We start from the raw sequence: 21,830 nt of genomic DNA, 5'->3' as shown, positions 1-21,830 counted from the left end.
CAGGCCTGACCAAAACCCCTCCTGGTGAACCTGACCCTCGGACACCCCACCTTGAGTCCCACTGCCTCCGAAGGAGGACCCGCTCAGTGTTGTTGTTGTTTTTTTTTTTTTTCCATTTGTGAAAGGATTATGCCTGTCATCAGGGCACTCCCGTGGGCACAGAGGTGAGTCTTTAAGTTCTAAAATGGGAGCCACTGCAGGGCTGGCCTCCCAAGACTGACCAAGTCTCTGCCTCCCCTGTGCTGGACTGGAGCTTCCCAGGATCAGCTCCCAAGCAGAGGCATCACCCGAGACTATGCTGGGCACGGTCTCATCCTCTTCTACAGTCCTCGGCACAAATCCTTGCACATGACTTTACCCATTTTGGAGATGGGGAGGGGCTGGCATTATGGCTCAGTCAATAAAGTGCTTGCAGCACTAGCATGACCTGAGTTCAAATCCCTACCATCTTCATAAGTAAAAAGCCAGAACTTAGGCATGACCACACAGGTCTTTAATCACGGAACTGGAAAGCAGAGGCAGGCAGATCTCTGACTTTCAGACTAGCAGACTACATATATACTGCTTGCCTGTTGTAATCCCAGCACTGGGGAGGCAGACACAAGAGGATCCCTAGAGTTCACTGGTCAGCCAGCCAGGCCCAATTAGTAAGTTCCGGATAAATGAGAACTCAAAATATTAGGCAGAAAGTAACTGAAAACACCCAAAGTTGACCTCTGGCCTCCGTGAGTACCTCCCCCAAGTGCATACACACACAATCATGAACACGCACACAAACACACACATACTGAGGCACAGGCAAATGAGGAGGAGGCCCTGGTTGGAAGAAGCCAAGTAATCAGCCGTGGGTGTGGGGTCCTCTACTGCCTCCGACCAAGATAGCCCTGTTGCTGTGGTTTCAAGTTACGAATTAAGTTTTAGACCCACTAAGATCACTGAATCTAGTCCAGTGAGGTAGTTTGGGTTCTGCCACCCCAACTCCTCCGCCCCCAGCCCCCGGAAACTCTCACTGCTTCCAGGATTCAAAAAGAAGACGCTGTGCTTCTGTTACACTAGTTAACTGTAAAAGGTTTATCAAGAAAAGAGTCAAGCAGCAGGACCTAGGAGCAGAACACCGCTTCCCAGGGAGGCAAGGGGAGCAGGGTCGCTTCCCAACAACACACTGCTGGGCCACACCCAGGCCTGAGTGTTACAGGGCAGTAATTCCTGGAGGATGTAAACATAGGTGGGTGACTGCACAAACTGACCACTGGGTCTGACCACACACGGGGGTCAAGAGTTCCCACTTTCTTTCTGTCAGATTTCCCACTGTGCAACAAGAATAGTTTGAGAAGATCAAGCCACAGAAACAAAGGTGCCTGGACCTGCTAGGAGAATGGGGAGTTACTGCTGGTAACTTTGTATGGTCCCCTAATCAAGGAAAGGGGAAGCCGGGCAGTGGTGGCACACACCTGTAATCCCAGCACTCTGAGAGGCAGAGGCAGGCAGATTTCTGAGTTTGAGGCCAGCCTGGTCTACAGAGTGAGTTCCAAGACTGTCAGGGCTATATAGAGAAACGCTATCTCGGAAAAAAAACCAAATCCAAAAAAAAAAAAAACCAAGGAAGGGGGGGTTGTCCCTCAACGAAGGTATTGAGGAATCCAAGGCCTACAGGAGGGAGCTGGCCTGCAGTCCCTCCTGCAGAGGCAAGGGTAGTGCAGGGAAAGCCAGGAAACCCAGAGCAAGGATACTTCCTCCCCTCCGTCATACAGATCACAACCCACAGAGAGGACACCAAACTTGCTTTGGGAAAGGTAAGAGGAGGGACTACATCGCTCTTCTGCCCAAAATGTCCTTCACTCCATTTACTGTCTTTTACAGGTCCTTGTAATTTCTTCAAGATATTGCTGGAATGTCACCTACTCCAATGAAGTATCCCCCTAACCGGCAAAGTTCTATGGTCCTTCGAGGAGTTTCCATGAATCTTTAAGTGTCACCTGTCATTCTGTGTTGTCTGATATCCATCTTGAAAAGTGGCTCTTCCAGGACAGACAAGTTCTAGCCTCGGTCACCAAAGTCTCAGCCAAGGCCACAGCAAACTATGGAGTTCATGGAATGAACAGGGTGTGGCGGCCAAATGAGTGTGCACTATAGGCTCCATCGTTAGGGGCTGACCAGCAGCCCAGGCTTTGGCTCAGAGGGCTTTCGTCATTCATCCGTCTCTAAAGTCAGGGGAAAGTACTCCAGGGAAGCCAGGACTTCTCAAAAGTCCCTTCTCTTCTGCTAGAAAGAACAGGCCACTCTCCTCACCCACCCTGGGCACCAGAGTCACTGCTAAGGACAGGAGTGGTGTGGACAGGTGGGAAGAGGCCCTGCATAGCTGGTCAGAGTCTGTCAGAGGTGGTCATACATGCGGAGGGTCTTCTCCAGCTGCTGGCCTACCCGCTGGTAGAAAAGAATCTGCTGGCGCAGGTAGCTTTGCATCATATGCTTAAAATCGAGCTCACGGCGCTGGTGGAAATGGTTCATCTCGGCCTGCAGGGCGAAGCCTACCACTCGGCAACGCCTGCGAATGCCGTCTGCCTCTTCCTGAGCCATCCGGCCCTCATCACTCATGCGCTGGCTTTCCTTCACCTTGGCAAAGGCACCTGACAGGACAGAGACAGGACAGGCAGGTGAGGGCTCGGATCTCCCCTGATCACTCTCTGTACATCCCTCTAGTCCCACAGGGTGAATGACAGGTGTTTTGGCTCCATTAAGGACTTCACTCATGAAGTCACTTGGCTGTCTCCATCAGAGCATCACAGACCTCACTGTCTCCTATTTTATTTAGCCTTGGTAGCATCCCCCAAAGCCTTCCCTGTTCCCTATGACCTCTGAGGCTTCCAGACACCTTCTTGGTTCTCACACTCTGGCTAGTGGTTCCTGAGTTGTGATCTGGGTAAGTTCAAGGACTGTCATGCTCCTCTGTGTTCCCCAGTTCTTATAAGGTCTGGCCAGGCAGATGTAGACACGTCTGCTGAGCTGACTCATCTTGTCCCTGAGTTGCTATGACAGTGACATCTCCCTGACTTGAGAGTTTATCTCACAGTATCCAAGGATATTTCCTAAGCTAGAGGCTGTGCCTGGCTCTTCACTGCCTGCACATGACAGTCCACACCCGGTCCCCTGCCTAAGAGGCCTCTGGGAGTTCGTTGGCTCTTCCACAATGGTACCATGTCCATCCAACCCGCCCAGTTCTTCCCTATCTTACCCATGCCTGCTGGATCCCTATCTATAATTCAAGGCCTAGATCAGGTTCCACTTCCACACCAAATTCTCCTCAGTGCCCCAGGCAGAATGCCTCCCAACACACCTGTCTCCTCCAGCCTGTTGTCATACTGCTGGTTCTAAAAGAACACTTCAAAAGGCCATCTGGTATCTCTCCCTTACATACAGTGGCTGCCCCCCTCACCCCTGCCCCAACAGAACCAGAGACTGTAGAGATAAATACAGTAGAGATGGTGATAGAAAAGATAAACCTGGGCAGGGGGGCTTAATCTGGGAGAACTGGAATGAATCTACAAACAGTTAATGAATTTGGTTTTGAAATAAAGGCACTAACTTTGCCTTTAAGCCAGATGCTAAGAAGACAAGGCAGTGTGCCCGTCTCTCGGGCACACTGAGAGTGCCTGGCACTCACTCTCCAAAGGACAAAAGGGAGGCCCCATCCTTTTCCTTTTGTTGGTTGTTTTAAGATTTATTTCATTTTTGTATGTTGCCCAGGACGATATGTGCATGGGCATGCCAGTGCAGGCCAGAGACACTGGATCCCTCTAGACCCCTGGAGTTACAGGCAGTTGTGAGCTGCCTGACATGGGTGCTGGGAACTGAACTTGGGTACTCTGTAAGAGCAGCACGTGCTTTAGCCATGGAGCCATTTCTCCAGCCCTTCTTTAGTATTATTAAAATTTACTATTAAAACCTATTGTTTTATGTGTAAGAGTGTTTGCCTAAATGTATGTGCCCTGGGAGGCTAGAACAGAGCCTAAAATCCTCTGGAACTGGAGTTATAGACCGTTGTGAACCGCCATGTGGGTGCTGGGAGTTATATCCAAGTCCCCTGGTAGAGCAGCCAATACTCCTAACTGTTGAGTCATCTCTCCAGCCTTTCTCTGGTTTTGATTTGGTTTTTTGTTTTGTTTTTGAGACAGGATCTCATGTAGACCAAGCAGATCTCAAACACGTGTCCCTATACTTTGTTTATGTGATACTGAAGATTGAACCCAGGGTCTTATGCATGTTCCTCAAGTACTCCACCAAATAAGATACATCCCTGGCCCACGATACTTCCTCTACACGGTATACCAAATAAGAGACATCCCCGACTCTTCTTCTACTTCTTCTGTGCGGTATTCTCCTAATTCTCACTCAAGTAGCCAGAAATGGTCAAATGCATTTATGAGACATTTCCTATCTGCCAGAGCTCTGCATGCTGGAAATAACTCCAGATACCTTTATCAGAGACACCATCTCTACCAGTCAGCAAGAGCAGGGCTAATACCTCAAGTTTGGAGAGAGATATTTCCACAGTACCCCAAATCTATAACCCCCGGCTTTCACATCACTCAGGCCTCGAACACCTTCCCATAGTTACCACCTCCCTCCTGCTCCATACTGATGGTCCGGCCCTGGGCACAGGAGGGAACACGGGAAGAGACCGTAGAGCTGGAGAGATCCTCGAGAGCAGCTGTTCAGTCCCATCACGATGACTGTTTTAAGAAGAAACTGAAATCCTGAGGGGCTCCCAAAGCCCTTCCTATGAGTGGACAGTGCTGGTCCCTCCACATCTGGACGATGGACAGCATCTCCACAAAAACCCTATGTAAGGCCTTTAGACAGTGGACACAGGATCCAAGAAGGTCATAGTGGGTAAGAGGAACCATAAGAAATAAGGACAAAGACAAAGATCAAGACAAAGAAAATGAAATTAAGCTTTAGCAAAGAGTCTACCTAAAGCAGAAGCCTGAATTCCACTGGTTGAGTCTGGGAGCAGCGCTGCTGGTAGATCAACACTCAAAAGATTTACTTGGGGCTGGAGAGATGGCTCAGTGGCTTAGAGGCTGGCTGTTCTTCCAGAGGATCGGGGTTCATTCCCAGCATGCATATGGCAGCTCACAACTATATGTAATTCCAGTCTCAAAGGGTTAAATGTTCTCTTCTGACCTCCACAGGTATCAAGCATGTATATGGCACAGAGACATATATATGCAGACAAAACACTCATACACATAAAATAAGTTAATTTTTTTAAAGAAATATTTTCATGCCCATGGCCTTGAAGGATGATTAAAGCCACTTTTGTTGATGAGATAGTGACTCAAGTGGCAAGAAGGAGCCTACTGAAATCACTAGGTATCCAGAGACAGGCAGGGCTTGAGGCAAAGGCTTCAGAAGGGGCAAGAAGAGGAGAGGCCCCACCCTGCTCTCCGTCTGTGGTGGTTTGAATGAGAATGGTAACCATAGGCTCCTAGACCTCATCTCTAGTTGGTGGAAGTGTTTGGGAAGGATTAAGATTCATTGAAGGAAGTGTGACATGTGGGTGGGTTTTAAAGTTTCAAAAGTCTATGCCACCATTCCCAATTCTCTCTCTCTCTCTCTCTCTCTCTCTCTCTCTCTCTCTCTCTCTCTCTCTCTTTCTCTCTCTCTCTCTCTCTCACACACACACACACTCACATGAGATGTAAGCTCTCAGCTACTACTCCAGCAGCATTCCTGCCTACTGCCATGGTCCTCACCATGATGGTCATGAACTCTTACCCTTTCGAACTGTGAGCCCCAATAAATACAGAAAAGTAACTAAGCCATCATCATTTAATTAAGTCATCACCTGGTGACTTAATTCTAGGCCCAGACCAATGAAAGCTAAGGAGTCCTACTTGAGCAGGCTAGTGTTATGTGTGTCAAGAACCCTTCTACAGTCCACTTAGGACTCGATGTGAGATTCCCCAAGGGTTGTCTCCTGGCTTAGCACACTAGATCCCAGGGATGAGGAGAGAGAGCTTGGAGACTCTCAGCTTCAGAGCCTCAGGGTCCCAGGCATTTTTCCTCCCCTCCCCCACTTAAATCTACCTACTCTAAATTTGGGGGCAGGAGGTCTGAGTCCTAATACCAGCTCTTACATCTCCAGGAAACTATTACTCTGGCTGGGCTGTCCCCAGACAGCATTAGATGTGATGCTGTTGTAAAGTGCTCATAACAGCAAAGTGCCTTAAGAGTTTCTACATCTGTGAAATGGGGCAATAACAGCACCAGCTTTATAAGAACTGAGGTTTAACTGAATATGCACAAAGTGCCAGTCCTTGCACCTGCCACAGACTAGGACTCAGAATGCTTTATGCTTTGGTATGCAAAATGCCTCCATGTGTGTGTGTATGTATATATAGATGTATGCATATATGTATGCATCCAGGTTCATGTAGGTGTAGGAATGTATATGCCATGGTGTCATACCATTACACATAATTAAAAACAAAGCTAGGGGCTGGAGAGATGGCTCAGCAGGTAAGAGCACTGACTGCTCTTCTGAAGGTCATGAGTTCGAATCCCAGCACCCACACGGTGGCTCACAACCATCTGTAAGAGATATGACGCCCTCTTCTGGTGTCTGAAGACAGCTACAGTGTGCTTACATATAATAAATAAATAAATCTTTAAAAAAAAAAACAAAGCTAAAAGAGCAGGAAGAGAAGGAGGAGGAAGAAGAGGAAGAGGAGGGGAAGAGCCGCAGCTGCTGTTTAGGTGAAGAAAGGATTACATGAGGAGAAACCTCTGTCCCCTAGTCAAGACTACCCTCCTTTAGATAAGCCATGAGCTCTGTGGTCCCTTGAGGATACTGTGTAGTCCCAGGCCTTTCTCGGGCACACAAAGCACAGAAACTTAGGCGGTGCTGGAGTATCCAGCCCAAGCCTCCTTCCTTCCCCCTTTCCCCTCTGTATCACCGACTCCAATTGGCTAGCTCTTGGGAAGTTCCCTCCTTCATCCTCCTAATGCAGTAGATTCCAACATTCCAGGCCTTTGTATCTTCCCTGCTATCGAGTCACCTCAACGCAGCTTATCTGTGAAACTGAAGGGACCATACCAGTGACTTAGTAACAGGGCTCAGGACTGATCCCTGACCTTGCTGGCTCTCAGAGAGCACTCTGAGTCCTGGTTTGCTCTGGGCAGTCACTACACCCCCTTTTGTGACAGGATTGTGACAAGAAAAGCCATTACGAAGCTTTTTCTTTTCCACAAATGCCCACGTGGACACAACAGGCTGAGCTCAGCTCCAGTTAGACTCCATGTCACATCAACATAGTGTCTTAGTGAGAAACTCGCCGAGGTCACCTCATACAGGAGGTCCCTTCAAGCCTGGTTTCCTGACTCCCCAGCCTGGACCTCCCCTAACATTTCCTCTCCTCCTCACCACTTATTCAAATATCTAGATGGGATAGACAGAATTCCGGGACCTGGGGCCAAACGTCCTGTTCCTTTCTCGGAGGGAAGCCACAAGGCTTAGCTCAGGATGCTCTCAAGCTGCAGTTTCCAAGGCCTGCCCAGTTCTCCTCCAAGCTCTCCTCTGGCTCTCTCACACTAGACTCAGACAGAGCTCAGAATCTAGTTACCCTAGGGGCCGACCCAGGGAAGTGAGGGCGGGCAGGCAGCATCTGCTGCAGGGTCTCCCTAGCCCGACTCTAAAACATCTCAAGAGGAGACAGAGACATGATCTCTCCTACCTTTCTACCTATCTGAGGTAAAAAGGACAATATGGCTTACTCCCTTCTCCTTCGACGGGAGCCTGGGAGCACTGAGTATGTGTGTGGACTTCTGGTTGCCCTCTTGCCCCAACTCTGCCCTAAGTGAGAGTTTTTTAGCCACTGAGTTGGGGCAGCTGTTTAATCATTGTGCCCAGCCTCTTGCTGCCCACACAATAACATGCCATCCAAGGAGCTGGTTGAACCAGCTTTCCCAGGCCCAGCACAGTGTGTGGCTCTACTTCCGCACAGGGAGGCACCAGCCCTGCCAGGCTGCACCCTCCCACCCCCAACCCCACCCCCAGTTATCTCCTGTGCCCCGAGAGCAAAGTCAGGTCTATGGGACCAGCCTGAGGCACAGGGCGGGCAGGCCTTCCCCAGAAGCCTCTACCTCAAAGGCCTAAGAAATTAAGATCTAGGAAGGCAAAGGCTCTTCCCAAGCAGGGACAAAAGGCAAACTGGATACAAAGCTGGGCTAGAACTCAGGTTTTGAAATCCTGAGGCTGAAAGGAGAAAGGTAGGTGGAGATGAGAGGGTTGAGCAAACAAAAGAGGAGAAGGAGAAGGGGAAGGCGGAAGCTGCCTGGAAGCCAGAGCAGCTCTGACAGCCACCGTCCTAATTAGGACAGGGACCTAGGTGTGGGGGTAACTTATTTGCAGTTCCCTATACTAAAGTCAGAGGGCTGCCCAGAGCAAAACTCCCTGACCTCAAGGCCTAGGGTCCTGGGAGGCAACCCCACGCCCTGCATATATTCTTCCTGAGTTACTAGCCCCAGGGAGGACCACGCCTCTGTCTTGACATCTGCCTTTCCTAAATCCCAGGACTCAACCCCCTGGCTTAGTCCTTATGCAAGAGAAGAAGTCCAGCTTGGGAAACAGGAGATAGATTGGCCCGTGTGAACAGAGCCCTGGACCCCTGGGTGTATACCCCCTGCCCAGCCGAGTGCCCCCACGTGACCCAGGATGAGTCACTTCACTGGCAGTTCTTTAACAGTTCCAGCAGCAACAGGCAGGGGCTCATCCTGTCCCTCCCCCCGAACCGGGGACCATGAGAACTGAAAACGTGACGGGCCTGGGAGGCTGCCAATATGAATGTGTCCTTGGGGAACTGGAGGGAGGAAGGGATAGTACAGGCTGAGCCACAGACTTGTGTGCAGTCTCCAGTGGACAGACTTCTTCATCTGCCAAAATGAGGGCAGATAGTGGCTAACAGATAGTGCAGTGATAGCGGATAGCGGATAGCCAACAGGGCAGAGAGGGGGTCTCTGTGAAGAGTGAGCCTCCAAGCAGGGAAAGACAGTGTGTCTTACCTGTGTCTCGGTTCTCCTTGAACCCATGGGCTCATCTGAGACAAGACCTGGGACCTGGTTATCTCTGCGTTCCCAGAACTCAGAGTAATACCTCGGGGTTCCATGAGTGACGGGGTAAATGAGACACAGATAAAATACAAAACAAATCAAACCCCAGGATGGACAAGAGGCACACATATTGTTCAGTGAGAACAAAGAGCAGCGCTGTCCACACTATCCCTCGGCCTGCCCCAGCAGCCTCCAGAGACCGGTCCTAACACACGTGCAGAGCAGTAAAGGAGATGGAGACAGGCAAGTGTGGTGATCTGCTCGTAGTCCAGGCTCTCCCATATTCCCAGAAGACTCACACGGGGCTTACCTTTCTGCAGGTGGATAATGTCAGGGAAGTTGGAGAGTAGGCCCTGGTAGAGAGACAGTGTGTCAAGCATCTGAAAGAGGTCATGCTTGGGCTGTTCAGCAAACATCTCGCCAACGGTTTCATAGGTCCGGCCAGTGTGAGAAATGGCACTGTTGAGAGCCTCAGACCTGAAGGGAGGGTCCATCTGGAAGGCATGGCTAATAGCCTGGAAGGCACTTCCCAGCTTCTGGAATTCCTTGCGGAAGCCTCCCACGTGCTTCCGCACCAGCTCTGCGGCCACAGTGCTAAGCTGTAGGACGCTGTCATCCATCTTCTTACTGAAAGCCTTGAATGTATCCACGCGGTCCTCCACGTCCTGCAGATCCTGGTGCTCCGTGGGGATCTGGAAGGTGAGCAGAAAACTGGCACCCACCATCTCATCCTTCTCCGCTCGGCGCTTGCCCATCTTCCACTGCTTGTCATCCAGGCAGCTGAGGAAGTGCTGGAAGCCTTCGTACTGCGAGAGCACGGGGTGGCTGGTCATGTGGTCCATCCAGAGAATGAGCCTCCGCTTGCGCTTCTCAATGAAGTCCTCCTCAAAGCGGCCTGTGGCCTGCTTCTCAGGCAGGTGGGGCACTGAGATCACTGTGAACTTGTGTAGAAGGCGGTTGTAGAGCCAATCAAAGTGTTTGTAGCGCCGGTAAACAGGCGAGCCGGCGTGGGTGGGTGTGAGCTTGTAGGAGATGTAACTTTTAATACCTTTGAACTTGGTCTGTTTGGTGGGATCCTCTATGGAACAGGCAAATGGGTGGGGGTTGGCCTTCCATTGGGGGCCACGTGGGCCCATCTCAATGGAGTACGTCTCAGCAATCTTGGCCATCATGGGCACATCACCAAGAATGAAGGCCTCCACTCCAGAGCGCACGAAGCATGAGAAACGATTGAGGTTCCGTCCTACCACACTGCCCCGCTTGGCAGACGCCAGACTGTCCTGCCTTTCCAGGGGGGCCTTGGGTCGGAAAGCCATATGCTGGTTGGGGTAGGCACCCGGGTAGGAGAGGTTGAGTGGAGGGTGCCCATTGGTGCCTAGGCCACCAGACAGTGGCTCTTCTACCACCGTGCAGCCATCGTCCCAGTCATCCCAGTCATCATCATCGTCGTCCTCAAAGCTTCCTTGGTTTGAGAGGAAGCCACTGCCTCCGCCACTCCTGGCTGGACTGGCCATACTAGGGCTGCTATACAAACTCACCTGGGTGTCCAGGGAGCTTGCAGGGCTGTTGGAATAGTCCACATGGTTGGTACTGATGCCAGGACGGACAATCTCAACATAAGAAGCAGGGAAGAGCCCTGTCTCCCCACGGCTGTTCTGTCCCTGCAGCCAGCCGTCCAGTGAGGTCTCACTGAAGATAACCAGATCTTCGTCCTGCTGTATGCTGATTTCCTCCCTGTTCTCACTGTGGAAGTCATAGAGGGCTCGGCCTTTCAGTGCCATGGCTAAGCTGTCTGGTGGGTCAGGGCTGGAAGGAAAACGCCTTGCCGGGACCCAGGATGCTCAGCAGAGTGTCCAAAAAGAAAAAAAGAAAGAGAAAAAGAAAAACTGTACTTGCAGCTCAAAGTCTAGCAAGCCCTACTGAGCCCTTTGGGCAGGGTCTCAGCACGCACAAATGCTGTTCAGCTGCCTTTCAGTCAAAGAAGTGTCCATGGTCCAGAAAATGCCTTGGGGTATCTGCCTGTATTCAGGGAGGGGTTGGTCATGGCCACAGTCTTTCTCCTCTCCCTTTGCAGCCCCTGAAAAGGAGCGAGTCTCTCTCTCCTCACACACCAAGCAGAAAAGTCAAATGACTTGAAGAAACTAGCTCTGCAGTAAACCGGAATGCAACAGACACTTGCCACTAGAACAATGCTGTACAACAGAAGGGAATTTACCCTTAGACCACGGTCCCAGGAACGCAGGCAAGGTTCTGCCTCCCCTGGCTCTCGGCTTTCTCTGGCTGCTCCGGCTTTGGGAGGCTCTCACATTCCTCTGGAGATCTGCTCCTTCCTCCTTCCTCTCTCCTCCCGGGCCACCGCGTCTTCAAGAATCCAGAAAATTCAAGAGGGGCAAGGGGAATAACAGCAGAGTCCTGAACCAATTCCAAGGGTGGATGTGTCCGGCCTCCAAACGAGCCAGGCCAGGAAAACAAGGGCCAAAGCTTGCACAACCGGCCGATAACTACTCGACCTAGGGGTTGCAGCCCTGTCTCGCCCGCTCTGGTGCCCTCTTCCCGCCCTGCAAATGGCCAGCCCCCACCCCCAGATAACAAGGGGGGGCTCGACAAGCGGCGCTGAGGACTTCTGGCCTCTTTATCCCAGTGCCTCTTTTGTTTGCCTAATTCCTCGGCAGTTTCGGAGCACGAAGCTGACCCGGATCAGAGTCCCAGAACCCCCTTCCAGAAGTGACGCTAGTAGAAACCTCCACCATCACCACTCCCGCCCCTGATATGCCCCCGAACACTCAACAGCAGTCCAGCAGTCCGTAGATAGAGCTCTGTCGAATAGATGGCGTGGTCGGGTGTTTGTCCGTTCGTCCGCAGGTTCGTTCTCCGCGATGCCCTCTGGATCCGACCCGAGAGAGACTAGCTCAGTAGCTGAGCCCCAGCCTCTTGCCTCCTTGCCCCTCACTCGCAGCCCTTCAGCGCTGCCAGCAGAAAGCCAGGTCCAAAACAAACACCCTCCCTTCAAAAAACAAAAAGAAAATGAAAAGGGGAAAAGAAGAGAAAGGGGGGGGGGAAGGAGTCCAGGAGGTGGCGTTCTGAGGAAGGAGGTTAAAGCTGTAGGGGAGGTGAGGAGTGGAGAGGGAGGGCGGGAGGTATGAGGGAGGGAAAGGAGGCTACGGAATTCAACAAACTCCACCGCACTTCCGTGCGTCCTGGCCGGGCAGGGGCCGCGCAGCTCCGCCCTCCCGCGGCCAGGGTGCCACCGCCGGCCTTCCGCTCACTTTCCTTCTGGCGGACGCCCTCCCTCTCTCGGGTTCAGTCCCGGTGGCCGGGATCCAGGAAATGGACCCGGGAATCGGGGAGCTGCGAGCTTTCAGCAGCCGAGTTACCGGCGCCCAGAGCCGCGTCTTGCTCGGGTTGGAGCACCGCGCGGGGGAGCTCGCCAGCAGCCGCCGAGCTTCGCCTCCTGGACTTGATCATCCATCTGCCTTTTCCGTGACGCAAGTGCAAGAAAACTCCGAAAGTTTGCGGAGCGCTGAGTGGCAAGGAGGGAGCTATAAAGGCTAGGAGAACCGCCCCGGCTGCAGGGGAGCAGAGTTGCGGACCCCCCTTTCCCAACCTCCTTTCCCGCCTCGCGTGCTTCGACCTGTCTAGGGGCTAACACAGCTCCGGGATTGTTCTCAGAGGGCGGAGGCACCACACTGCTACCCTGGTGTCCCGCACGTGATAACCGATTCTGTGAGCATAATAGGGAGAGGAGCTCTCCTGCCTTCCGCAGCTCCCAGGAGGTGGGGGTGGGGTGCCTAAAACCACATAGTTCTGCAGTGACAAGTAACAAGTTTAGGCACAGGCGAGTTCTGGGTTGCTTTGTCTTTTCAAGGGAGCCGGATCTTCCCATTCAGGCCAGCAGAAAATAACAAGGAGAGAGGAGAGGTCTGGTAGATGGCCTCTGGGCTTCCAGGATTTGACCCTCCAGATTACACAAAACAGGTGAACTAAAGACAGGAGTTGTACTGAACTCTGGAGCAAATATCAACAGCTGGATTGCTGCTGTGCCCCTCTGGTTCTTAATTCACACAGTCTGTCCCAACATTAAGTTATATATTCCAAACAACAAATTAACCGAAACTATGCTTATCTTCTGGAAGGTCCTAAGTATCTTCACAGGTAGGTAAGATGTTCCTGTGTTCCAGAAACATCTTGCCTACTGTGGCCAGTGCCGTGCGAAATGCCTGAGTGGGATACATAGCGAGGACCTTCCACCCAGTGGTGGCCCACGCCTGGAGTCCCAGCACTAACAGAGGCAGGCGAATCTCTTGAGTTGGAGGCCAGCCTAATCTACAGAGTGAGTTCCAGAACAACCAGGGATAAACAGAGAAACCCTGTCTCTGTCCCTCTGGTCACACACACACACACACACACACACACACACACACACACACGGACCTCCTCTTCCTCTTGAAGCCCTAGAGCCTTATTTACCCAATCTTGCTAGGGCTTCCTACATCCTGATTACTATTGTTCTTACTTATTGCCAATTAACTGGGATAAAGTTGCTGAAGATTGGAATCTTTGGCTGTTTTGAAGGTCATGACCCCTGGACCTCTGGCTTCAAAACTTTCTTTCTTTCTTTCTTTCTTTCTTTCTTTCTTTCTTTCTTTCTAATACTTAGTTAGTTGTTTATTATATGAGAACACTGTAGCTGTACTGATGGTTGTGAGCCATCATGTGGTTGCTGGGAATTTGAATCCAGGACCTTTGCTTGCTCCGGTTGGCCACTGGCTCCTCCGGCTCAGCCCCGCTTGATTCAGCCTAAAGATTTATTTATTATTATATCTAAGTACACTGTAGCTGTCTTCAGACGCACCAGAAGAGGGTGTCGGGTCTCTTTATAGATGGTTGTGAGCCACCATGTGGTTGCTGGGATTTGAACTCAGGACCTTCAGAAGAGCAGTCAGTGCTCTTAACCACTGAGCCATCTCTCCAGCCCAAAACTCATTTCCATCATTAAAATTTGACTGTGAAGGATAATGGCTGGTCCTGATGACACACATGGGAGGCTGAGTGAGTGCCAGGCCAGCCTGTGCCACATCTAGCAAGATCTTACCAAGTTAAAAAACAAACAAACCAGGGAGCTGAAAGAGAACTGTCATGAGTTGGAGGCTGGACTCCAGTGTGAGACCCTTTCTCGAACAGAGAAACAATGAGCCGGGTGTGGTAGTAGACACAGTTAGTCCCAGAACATGGGTGGGAGGCAGGTGGGTCTCTCTGAGTTCTAGGCCAGTCAAAGATACATAGCAAGACTCTGCTTTAAAATTGGGAAATAGAAAAATCTTGGGCATGCCAACAGCCCTAGCACTTGGCAGGTAGAGATCACAAATCTGAGGCTACCCTTGAGTCTATATAAGGTGTTATGGTACATCTCTGTAACCCAAGCACTTGGAAACAAAGGCAAGGTTTGTCTCAGCTTTGTCTGTGTAGTAAATTTAGGACAGCTAAAGCTACAAGGGTTATTTTACTCAGAGAAAACAGTTGTGAAGCAAAACTAAAGTTTTGCTTCAATAGATTAAGAGTTGGGTTTGCTCCTTGGGGTGCCTGTCAGCCAGGTTAGTCCATGAGACTGATGCATCTTCCCAACCCCCACAAGAAACCTTCTACCCCAAAGACTTGGTTGGTTGCTCCTCCTGACTGCTGTCTTTTGTTTTGACCGGATCCTGCTATGTAGTTCCACCTGACCTAGAACTGGCTATGGACCATGCTGTTCTCAAACTTGCAAGCATCTTCTTGCCCCTGCTGGAGGCGTTTTTTTTCTAGCTGTGTAAGTCTCTTCTTGTTCTTATAATCTCTTCTTCAGGGTCACAGTGTTTACCCTTTTTGCTAAGGACATAGGAACACCCTTGCCTCCTGGACTCTGATTATTTCAGAGTCCTTAACCTTGACCGAAAGGACATTCCCCAATAACCTTGTGCCCTGCTGGCTCTGGCTCTGTCCCGGGGTGGAAACCATGTTATTCTGTTTCTTCCATGATCGTGTAGCACTCAACAGCCTTCCTCACATCCTGAGATTACAGGTGGACCACCACACTCCCCAGCACTTACATGGGTGCAATGGGATCTGAACTCTGGTCCTCAAGATTGAGCCACAAAGCACTTGACTTGTCAAGCAAGCTTTCTAGCCGTCTTTTCTTTTCTTTTCTTACTTTTATTTTTTGAGATAGGTCTCACTATGCAGAGTTGGCTGGTTTGGAACTTGCTACATAGCCCAGGCTGGCCTCAAACTCAGAGACCCTCCTGCCTCTACCTCCCTAGTGGTAGGATTAAGAGCATGTGCTGCTATGCTGCATCATTTCTTCCCTTTAATTGGAACATGTTCACTTGCCTATGAAGACCCTGATTAATACATAAGAGACAACACCCATCTCTTATCCAAGCAGGAGATGGCGTTGTTTAGGAATGAGTAAGGAAGCCCTACTAAGTGGCAGTATAAGGACACACCATTACTATGACTTTAGTAACACAGGAAGCAATAACGAGGGCCTGTGGTAGGACAAAGGTAATAGGCTGGGCAAAGCAAACCTGGGAAATTTTCTGTAGGGCAGACTAGACTAGAATGATGATCCCATATTTGAAAATATTTTCTCTGAAGCTGGGCATGTGGAATATGCCTGTAATCCCAGAATTTGGGAGTTTAAGGCAGCAGCATCAATAGAAATAAAATGATCAGGCTTGGTGGCATGTGTCTTTAAATTCAGCACTCTGGAGACAGAAGCAGGCAGTTCTCTGTGAATTTGAGGCCAGCCTGGTCTACAGATTGAGGCCACCCAGGACGATGTAGTGAGTGAGACCCTGTCTCAAAAGAAACAAACAGGAGTTAAGATGACCGAAACCAGCATGAAGCATAGAGAGGGCAGTGAGCAGGTCAGTCCAGCGGCCTAATTGCCTCTCAGTTTCAGTCACACAGTCCCACGGCTATGGATAATACCTATAACCTTCAGGCAGAGGGGCCACGGAGAGATAACAGAAGCATAAAGCAGAACTCTTCTGGTTTTTAAAAAGATTTGCTGGTTCTTTGTGAATTTCACATCATGTACCCAATCCCACGCATCTCTCTGTCTCTTTGTATCTATCCTTTGCCCTTGTAACCTCCCCTGAAAAGATTACAAACCCCAAACCAACCAAACAAAATAAATCTCACCGTGGACACTGCAGTGTGTCATGGTGTGTCACACAGTGTACCTGTCTTTCCACACATTTTTCCTTGCTAATGTTCATTGTGATTGTTCATCGGTCTGGTAGGAGGCCTCTGGGACTCACTCCTCTCAGATATCCTGTTGTTTCCATGTGTTTTAGTTAGGGCTTTACGGCTGTGAACAGACATGGCCAAGGTACCTCTTAAAAAGGACAACACTTACTTCGAGTTGGCTTACTTGTTCTGAGGTTCAGTCCATCATCATCACAGAGGCATTACAGCATCCAGGCAGCCATGGCACTGGAGGAGCTGACACAGACCCCTGCTGCTGCGTGGTGGCCACAGACCCAGACATGGCCCTTAGTGGCAGTATGGGCTGGGACATTACCATGACCTCAAGTGGCAGCACAGGCTACTCACATCAGGTTGTTCCTCAGCCCCCACCCCACCCTGTGTCTCTTCCTCCAATGAAGACATTTTCTAAACTGCTGCCTTGGGTTCTTGGCCCACCTCAGAAATTTTTATCTGCTCTCACCATTCCCTGGTTGAAGACGGAATCCTAAAATCATTTAGGAACCAGACCAAGGGGCAGAGCCCACAGACATGTTTGGCATTTCTCTGACCCTAGTCAGGACATTTTTGGCACATGACTAAGGACATGAATTCAGGTCCTTATGTCTAAACTGTCCGAGCCTCGTGATTCCTGCCTGATAAGGTGGCTGTGGCTGTCATTTAAGAACTTGGGTTTTTTTTTTTTTTAACACAACTTATAGAAGCCTACTCTCTTCCTCCAAATGGGGTTTCAGAAATTAAAAACAGGGTTTCTCTATATACCCTTGGCTGTCTTGGAACTCTATTAGGCTGACCTCAAACTCATAGAGAGCCACCTGCCCCTGCCTCCCCAGTACTGGAATTAAAGGCATCCATCACTATGCCTGCCACTATTAGGACGTTTTGCTGTTGTTGTCTTTTGAGACAGGGTTTCTCTGTACAGCTAGCCCTGACTGTCCTGGAACTCACTCTGTAGACCAGGCTGGCTTCAAACTCAGAAATCTGCCTGCCTCTGCCTCCCAAGTACTAGGATTAAAAGCATGTGTGCCACTGCCTGGCTATTAGGACTTTTAATAGGTGTCTCCATCTACCTAATGGAATTTCTGATCTTGCCCACACCCAGGTCTGTTCTCTACTTATGTCTTCTTTCCCCATCTCAGGTGATGGGTTATGTATACATCGCTAGCTGCTGGGATGTGAAATGTCAGCTTTCAATCTTCTCATCATTTCCTCATTCCCCTTTGAAAAGCATCTTCAGTACCGCTTTTCTGGCCTCAGGTACCTTCTTTCTGATCTCAACTAGATGGCTACAGCAGTCTCTTTACGGTTTCTGTGTTTCAGTCCCCCCCCCCACCACACACACACACACACACACACACACACACACACACACCACTCTTCCCAACACAGCCATCAAGATGAGCCTTGGGTTTTTTTTTTTCAGATTAAATTTTTGTATTACTGTTTCCTGATTTGTGTGTGCCACCGTGCATAAACTGGGGATCAGAGGACAACTTGTGAGAATCAGTTCTCTCCTTTCATCATGACTAACCTCAGATCATCAGACTGGACAACAATTGTGTTTAACTGCTAAGCCATCTTACCTCAGCTCCCTTTAGAGCCCCTGTCGCTATAAAAAGCTTGAAGTGTATTTTCTTGTAGGGCTGGGATGACTATAGAACTAGAGTGATAACTCAGCAGTTAAGATTCTATACCAGGGCTGGAGAGATGGCACAGTGGTTAAGAGCACTGGCTGCTCTTCTAGAGGTCATGAGTTCAAATCCCTGCAACCACATGGTGGCTCACAACCATCTGTAATGGGATTTGATGCCCTCTTCTGGTATGTCTGAAGACAGCAACAGTGTTCTCACATACATAAAATAACAAGCCTTTTTTAAAAAAGATAGTATATTAGCTTGGTGTACATATTGTCTGTATCACATTCATGCACTGCCCTTTATTCTAGACCCTGAGGACAATGAAAAGGAAAAGGGGGTGGTGAGTGTCTCTCTGGCTACAAGAACAGGGGAACTTCCATCACCAGGACTTACTTGCATGGATCACCTAGAAAGAAATCAAAGGAGTCATCCATCGACTGTTTGGATGGTAGCTAGGATGTCTTACAGAAGCAGAACCTCCAGAGAAGAGGAGGGACTCACTCTGAGCCAGTCATCAGCAGGGCTACACCATGTCCGTCTCTGAGTGTTACCTTTTGGCCAGATTGAGGGCTCTATGACCTCCCCTATACCAGCTCGCTTTTCAACATGATAATCTCAGCAAATCATCTTTTGGGGTAGAGGAAGAAGTGACATATTTACATATAGAAAGCATGCATTGTGGCCTATAGAAATGACAATACCATGTAACCTGCCACCATCACTTATAGCAACTAACAATGGAGAGTACAGAGACATGCCTTCAGAGTTGATACGGTATTGTGGCAGGAGGTTACCCCTGCAGGTGGGGGCTCTGTAAAAATTCTTCCGGCCTTAGTTCTGCTTCTGTGATTTCAGACAGGAATTGCTTGCCAGATCGTTCACCTCTTATAGATGAAGGGGTTAGGATTTATACTTACACTCTGAACTTCTCATAATCGGTGGGTACCATTAGTCATGAAGGATTGCAGAAACGCAGAACCTCTAGACCAACCTGAGTAACATTTTAACTCCAGCATTTGGGAGGCAGAGGTAAGTGGGTCTCTTTGAGTTCAACCTGGTCTGTATAAAAATTATCAGGACAGCTTGTGCTAGAGACATCCTGTCTCAAATAAAGTAGTAAAATACGGCTCATGCTTGCTCAAAATCTCAGCATTTTGGATTGAAGCTGTTTGAATTGTGATGAATTCTTGGCTGATCTGGGCTACCTAGGGAAACTGAGTCAAAAAGGTAAAAGGCAAGCCAGGCAGTGGTGATGCATGCCTTTAATCCCAGCACTTGGGAAGCAGAGGCAGGTGGATTCCTGAGTTTGAGGCCAGCCTGATCTACAGAGTGAGTTCCAGGACAGCCAGGACTATACAAAGAAACTTTCTCAAAAAAACAAAACAAAAAAGTAAAAGGCAGGGCTGCTTCCAACCCTGATTATTTGTTTGGTATTTCTCAGTACTACTTGGCAAGGAGAATCCCTCTGCCAGTCCAGTGAAAGACCTGATGCTGGCCAGGATAGGACTATTAGTCAACTCTAGGGGCCACATTTTTAGCAGAGACAATCCACCTCTCTTTTAAAAATTGTATTAGCATTCTACTCCTCTAACTTTGTGTATGCTTCTTTTTAAAAAAAGGTTTCTTTTATGTCTATCAGTGCTCTAGCTGCATGTACATGTGAATGCCAGAAGAGGGCACCAGATCTCATTATGGATGGTTGAGAGACACTGTGTGAGCAATGAGAACTGAACTCATGACCTCTGGAAGAGCAGCCAGTGCTCCTAACTGCCAAACCATCTTTCCAGGGTTGGAGAGATAGCTCAGTCCTTAGAGGCTGAAATTCGACAACCAAAAATATGAGACAATTCTTCTTTTTTAAAGATTTATTTATTTATTTTATGTATGTGAGTATACTGTAGCTGTCTTCAGACACACCAGAAGATGGCATCAGACCCCATTACAGATGGTTGTGAGCCACCATGTGGTTGCTGGGAATTGAACTCAGGACTCTGGAGGAGCAGTCAGTGCTCTTAACTGCTGAGCCATCTCTCCAGCCCCCGAGACAATTCTCTTAAAGACAGTAACTCCTCTCTGAGAACTGACATCTACAGCTATTGAAGGAGCAGACTCTCTTCAGTCACAAAAGACAGAAATCTGAAATTAGAAGAGGGGCTGTCAAGATGGCTCAGTGGTTAAAAGCACTTGACTCTTCCAAAGGTCCTTAGTTCAAGTTCCGAACCACATGGTGGCTCACAAACAGGGGATCTGAAGCTCTCTTCTGGTGTGCATGAAGACCGAGCGCTCACATACATAAAATACGTCCATGAATAAACCTTTAAAAAAAAAAAAACACAACACTAGAGACTGCCCACCTGACTGCTAAGAAAGCTGTATTCTCAGGACACGCCTCTCCTTCCGCAAATCTTTCTTCCCCGCTCCCCTTTCAAAACAGGAAGTTGCGGAATTGGACGAATGAAAAATCAGGGGCGTGTCTTTAATTTTTCTTTTGATTGGTCCAGGGTTCTAGGGCGGGGTCTTCCCGCGTCCAGGCGGAAATTACGCTAGATCCTTAACGTGCTCTCGGCTTTCTCTGGCGTTCTCCATCATGGTGCGGAAGCTTAAATTCCATGAGCAGAAGCTGCTGAAACAGGTGGACTTCTTAAACTGGGAAGTCACCGACCACAACCTTCACGAGCTGCGCGTGCTGCGGCGGTACGGGCTCCAGCGGCGCGAGGAGTACACGCGCTACAACCAGCTGAGCCGCGCGGTGCGCGAGCTGGCACGGCGCCTGCGCGACCTACCGGAACGCGACCCATTTCGCGTGCGCGCTTCGGCGGCGCTGTTGGACAAGTTGTACGCTCTGGGCCTGGTGCCCACGCGCGGCTCTCTAGAACTCTGCGACTCCGTCTCAGCCTCGTCCTTCTGCCGTCGCCGCTTGCCTACTTTGCTCCTCAAGCTACGCATGGCGCAGCATCTCCAGGCTGCTGTGGCCTTTGTGGAGCAGGGTCACGTTCGCGTGGGTCCAGACGTGGTCACCGATCCTGCCTTTCTCGTCACTCGCAGCATGGAGGACTTTGTCACCTGGGTGGATTCATCCAAGATCAAGCGGCACGTGTTGGAGTACAATGAGGAGCGCGATGACTTTGATCTAGATGCCTAGCAAGTCTTATTGCCCTGGCGTCTCAGCTACAGGTCACTGAACTGGGAATGGGGAGAGTCGTCCCAGTGTTCCGGGAAATTTTCTTAGAATTTGGACTGACAATTAAATGACTGTGTCTTGAGAGACAGTGAGAAGCAGCTTTGTGCCGCACTGGGGATTGTTGGCTTCTTGTGCCTTAAGCTTTGTGTTGTACGAGCAGCAAAGTTATCTCTAACCATCTTTGCTTAATCATCTTGAAATAGATGGAGAGTTTGAATCCAGTTTATTTATATCGTTTAGAGAAATCCTTTCATAATGCCAATAAATGTCCCGCCCACGTTGTTTAAGTGCACGTTTTTGTCTGGTCGTTCTAATTAACTAGGCTAATATCTAGCCATATCTATTGATCTTGCAAGTTGAAGAGCCTAAGAGTAGGAAAAGGGTTGTAGGCGTGAGGCTTCAGAGTCTCACGTGGAGGCTGCAGGATGTTGTACAAGCTGGGCAGATTTGTCACGTAACCAGTCCTTTTCTCGGAATGAATATTTTGGCAGAGCTTTTATCCACAAGACTTCCTGTTGCTATTCCAGCCCCAGGAAATACCATATTAAAGTCCTGTAGTGTTTGCTTGCCTAAGGAAATAATCGCCCTGTAGTCTGGCCAGCTAGTGGTTAGAAGGGACCCAGGAGGTTCCAGAAACCAGATGTTCTTCAAGGTCC

The 21,830-nt window shown here is 49.6% G+C and overlaps 2 protein-coding genes across 2 annotated transcripts; one reads left to right on the top strand and one right to left on the bottom strand.

Annotated features, from left to right (window-relative positions):
- Positions 1-1,056: 1,056 nt before the first annotated feature.
- Positions 1,057-12,755, bottom strand: Snx33 (sorting nexin 33). The gene is made up of 2 exons (XM_052188274.1): positions 9,422-12,755; positions 1,057-2,627 (listed from the first exon to the last, which is right to left on the bottom strand). The coding sequence occupies exons 1-2, from the start codon at positions 10,890-10,892 to the stop codon at positions 2,374-2,376; spliced, it is 1,725 nt and encodes a 574-aa protein (XP_052044234.1). The 5' UTR covers positions 10,893-12,755; the 3' UTR covers positions 1,057-2,373.
- A 7,761-nt stretch (positions 12,756-20,516) lies between these two features.
- On the top strand, positions 20,517-21,466 carry Imp3 (IMP U3 small nucleolar ribonucleoprotein 3). The gene has a single exon (XM_052189473.1). It carries the CDS (start codon positions 20,581-20,583, stop codon positions 21,133-21,135), a length of 555 nt encoding a protein of 184 aa, XP_052045433.1. The 5' UTR covers positions 20,517-20,580; the 3' UTR covers positions 21,136-21,466.
- Positions 21,467-21,830: the final 364 nt, after the last annotated feature.

The sequence above is a fragment of the Apodemus sylvaticus genome, chromosome 7 (assembly GCF_947179515.1).
Source record: "Apodemus sylvaticus chromosome 7, mApoSyl1.1, whole genome shotgun sequence".
NCBI classification, from domain to species: Eukaryota; Metazoa; Chordata; class Mammalia; order Rodentia; family Muridae; genus Apodemus; species Apodemus sylvaticus.
Note: the sequence above shows the minus strand (reverse complement) of the source record. Positions and strands in the feature narration are given on the sequence as shown.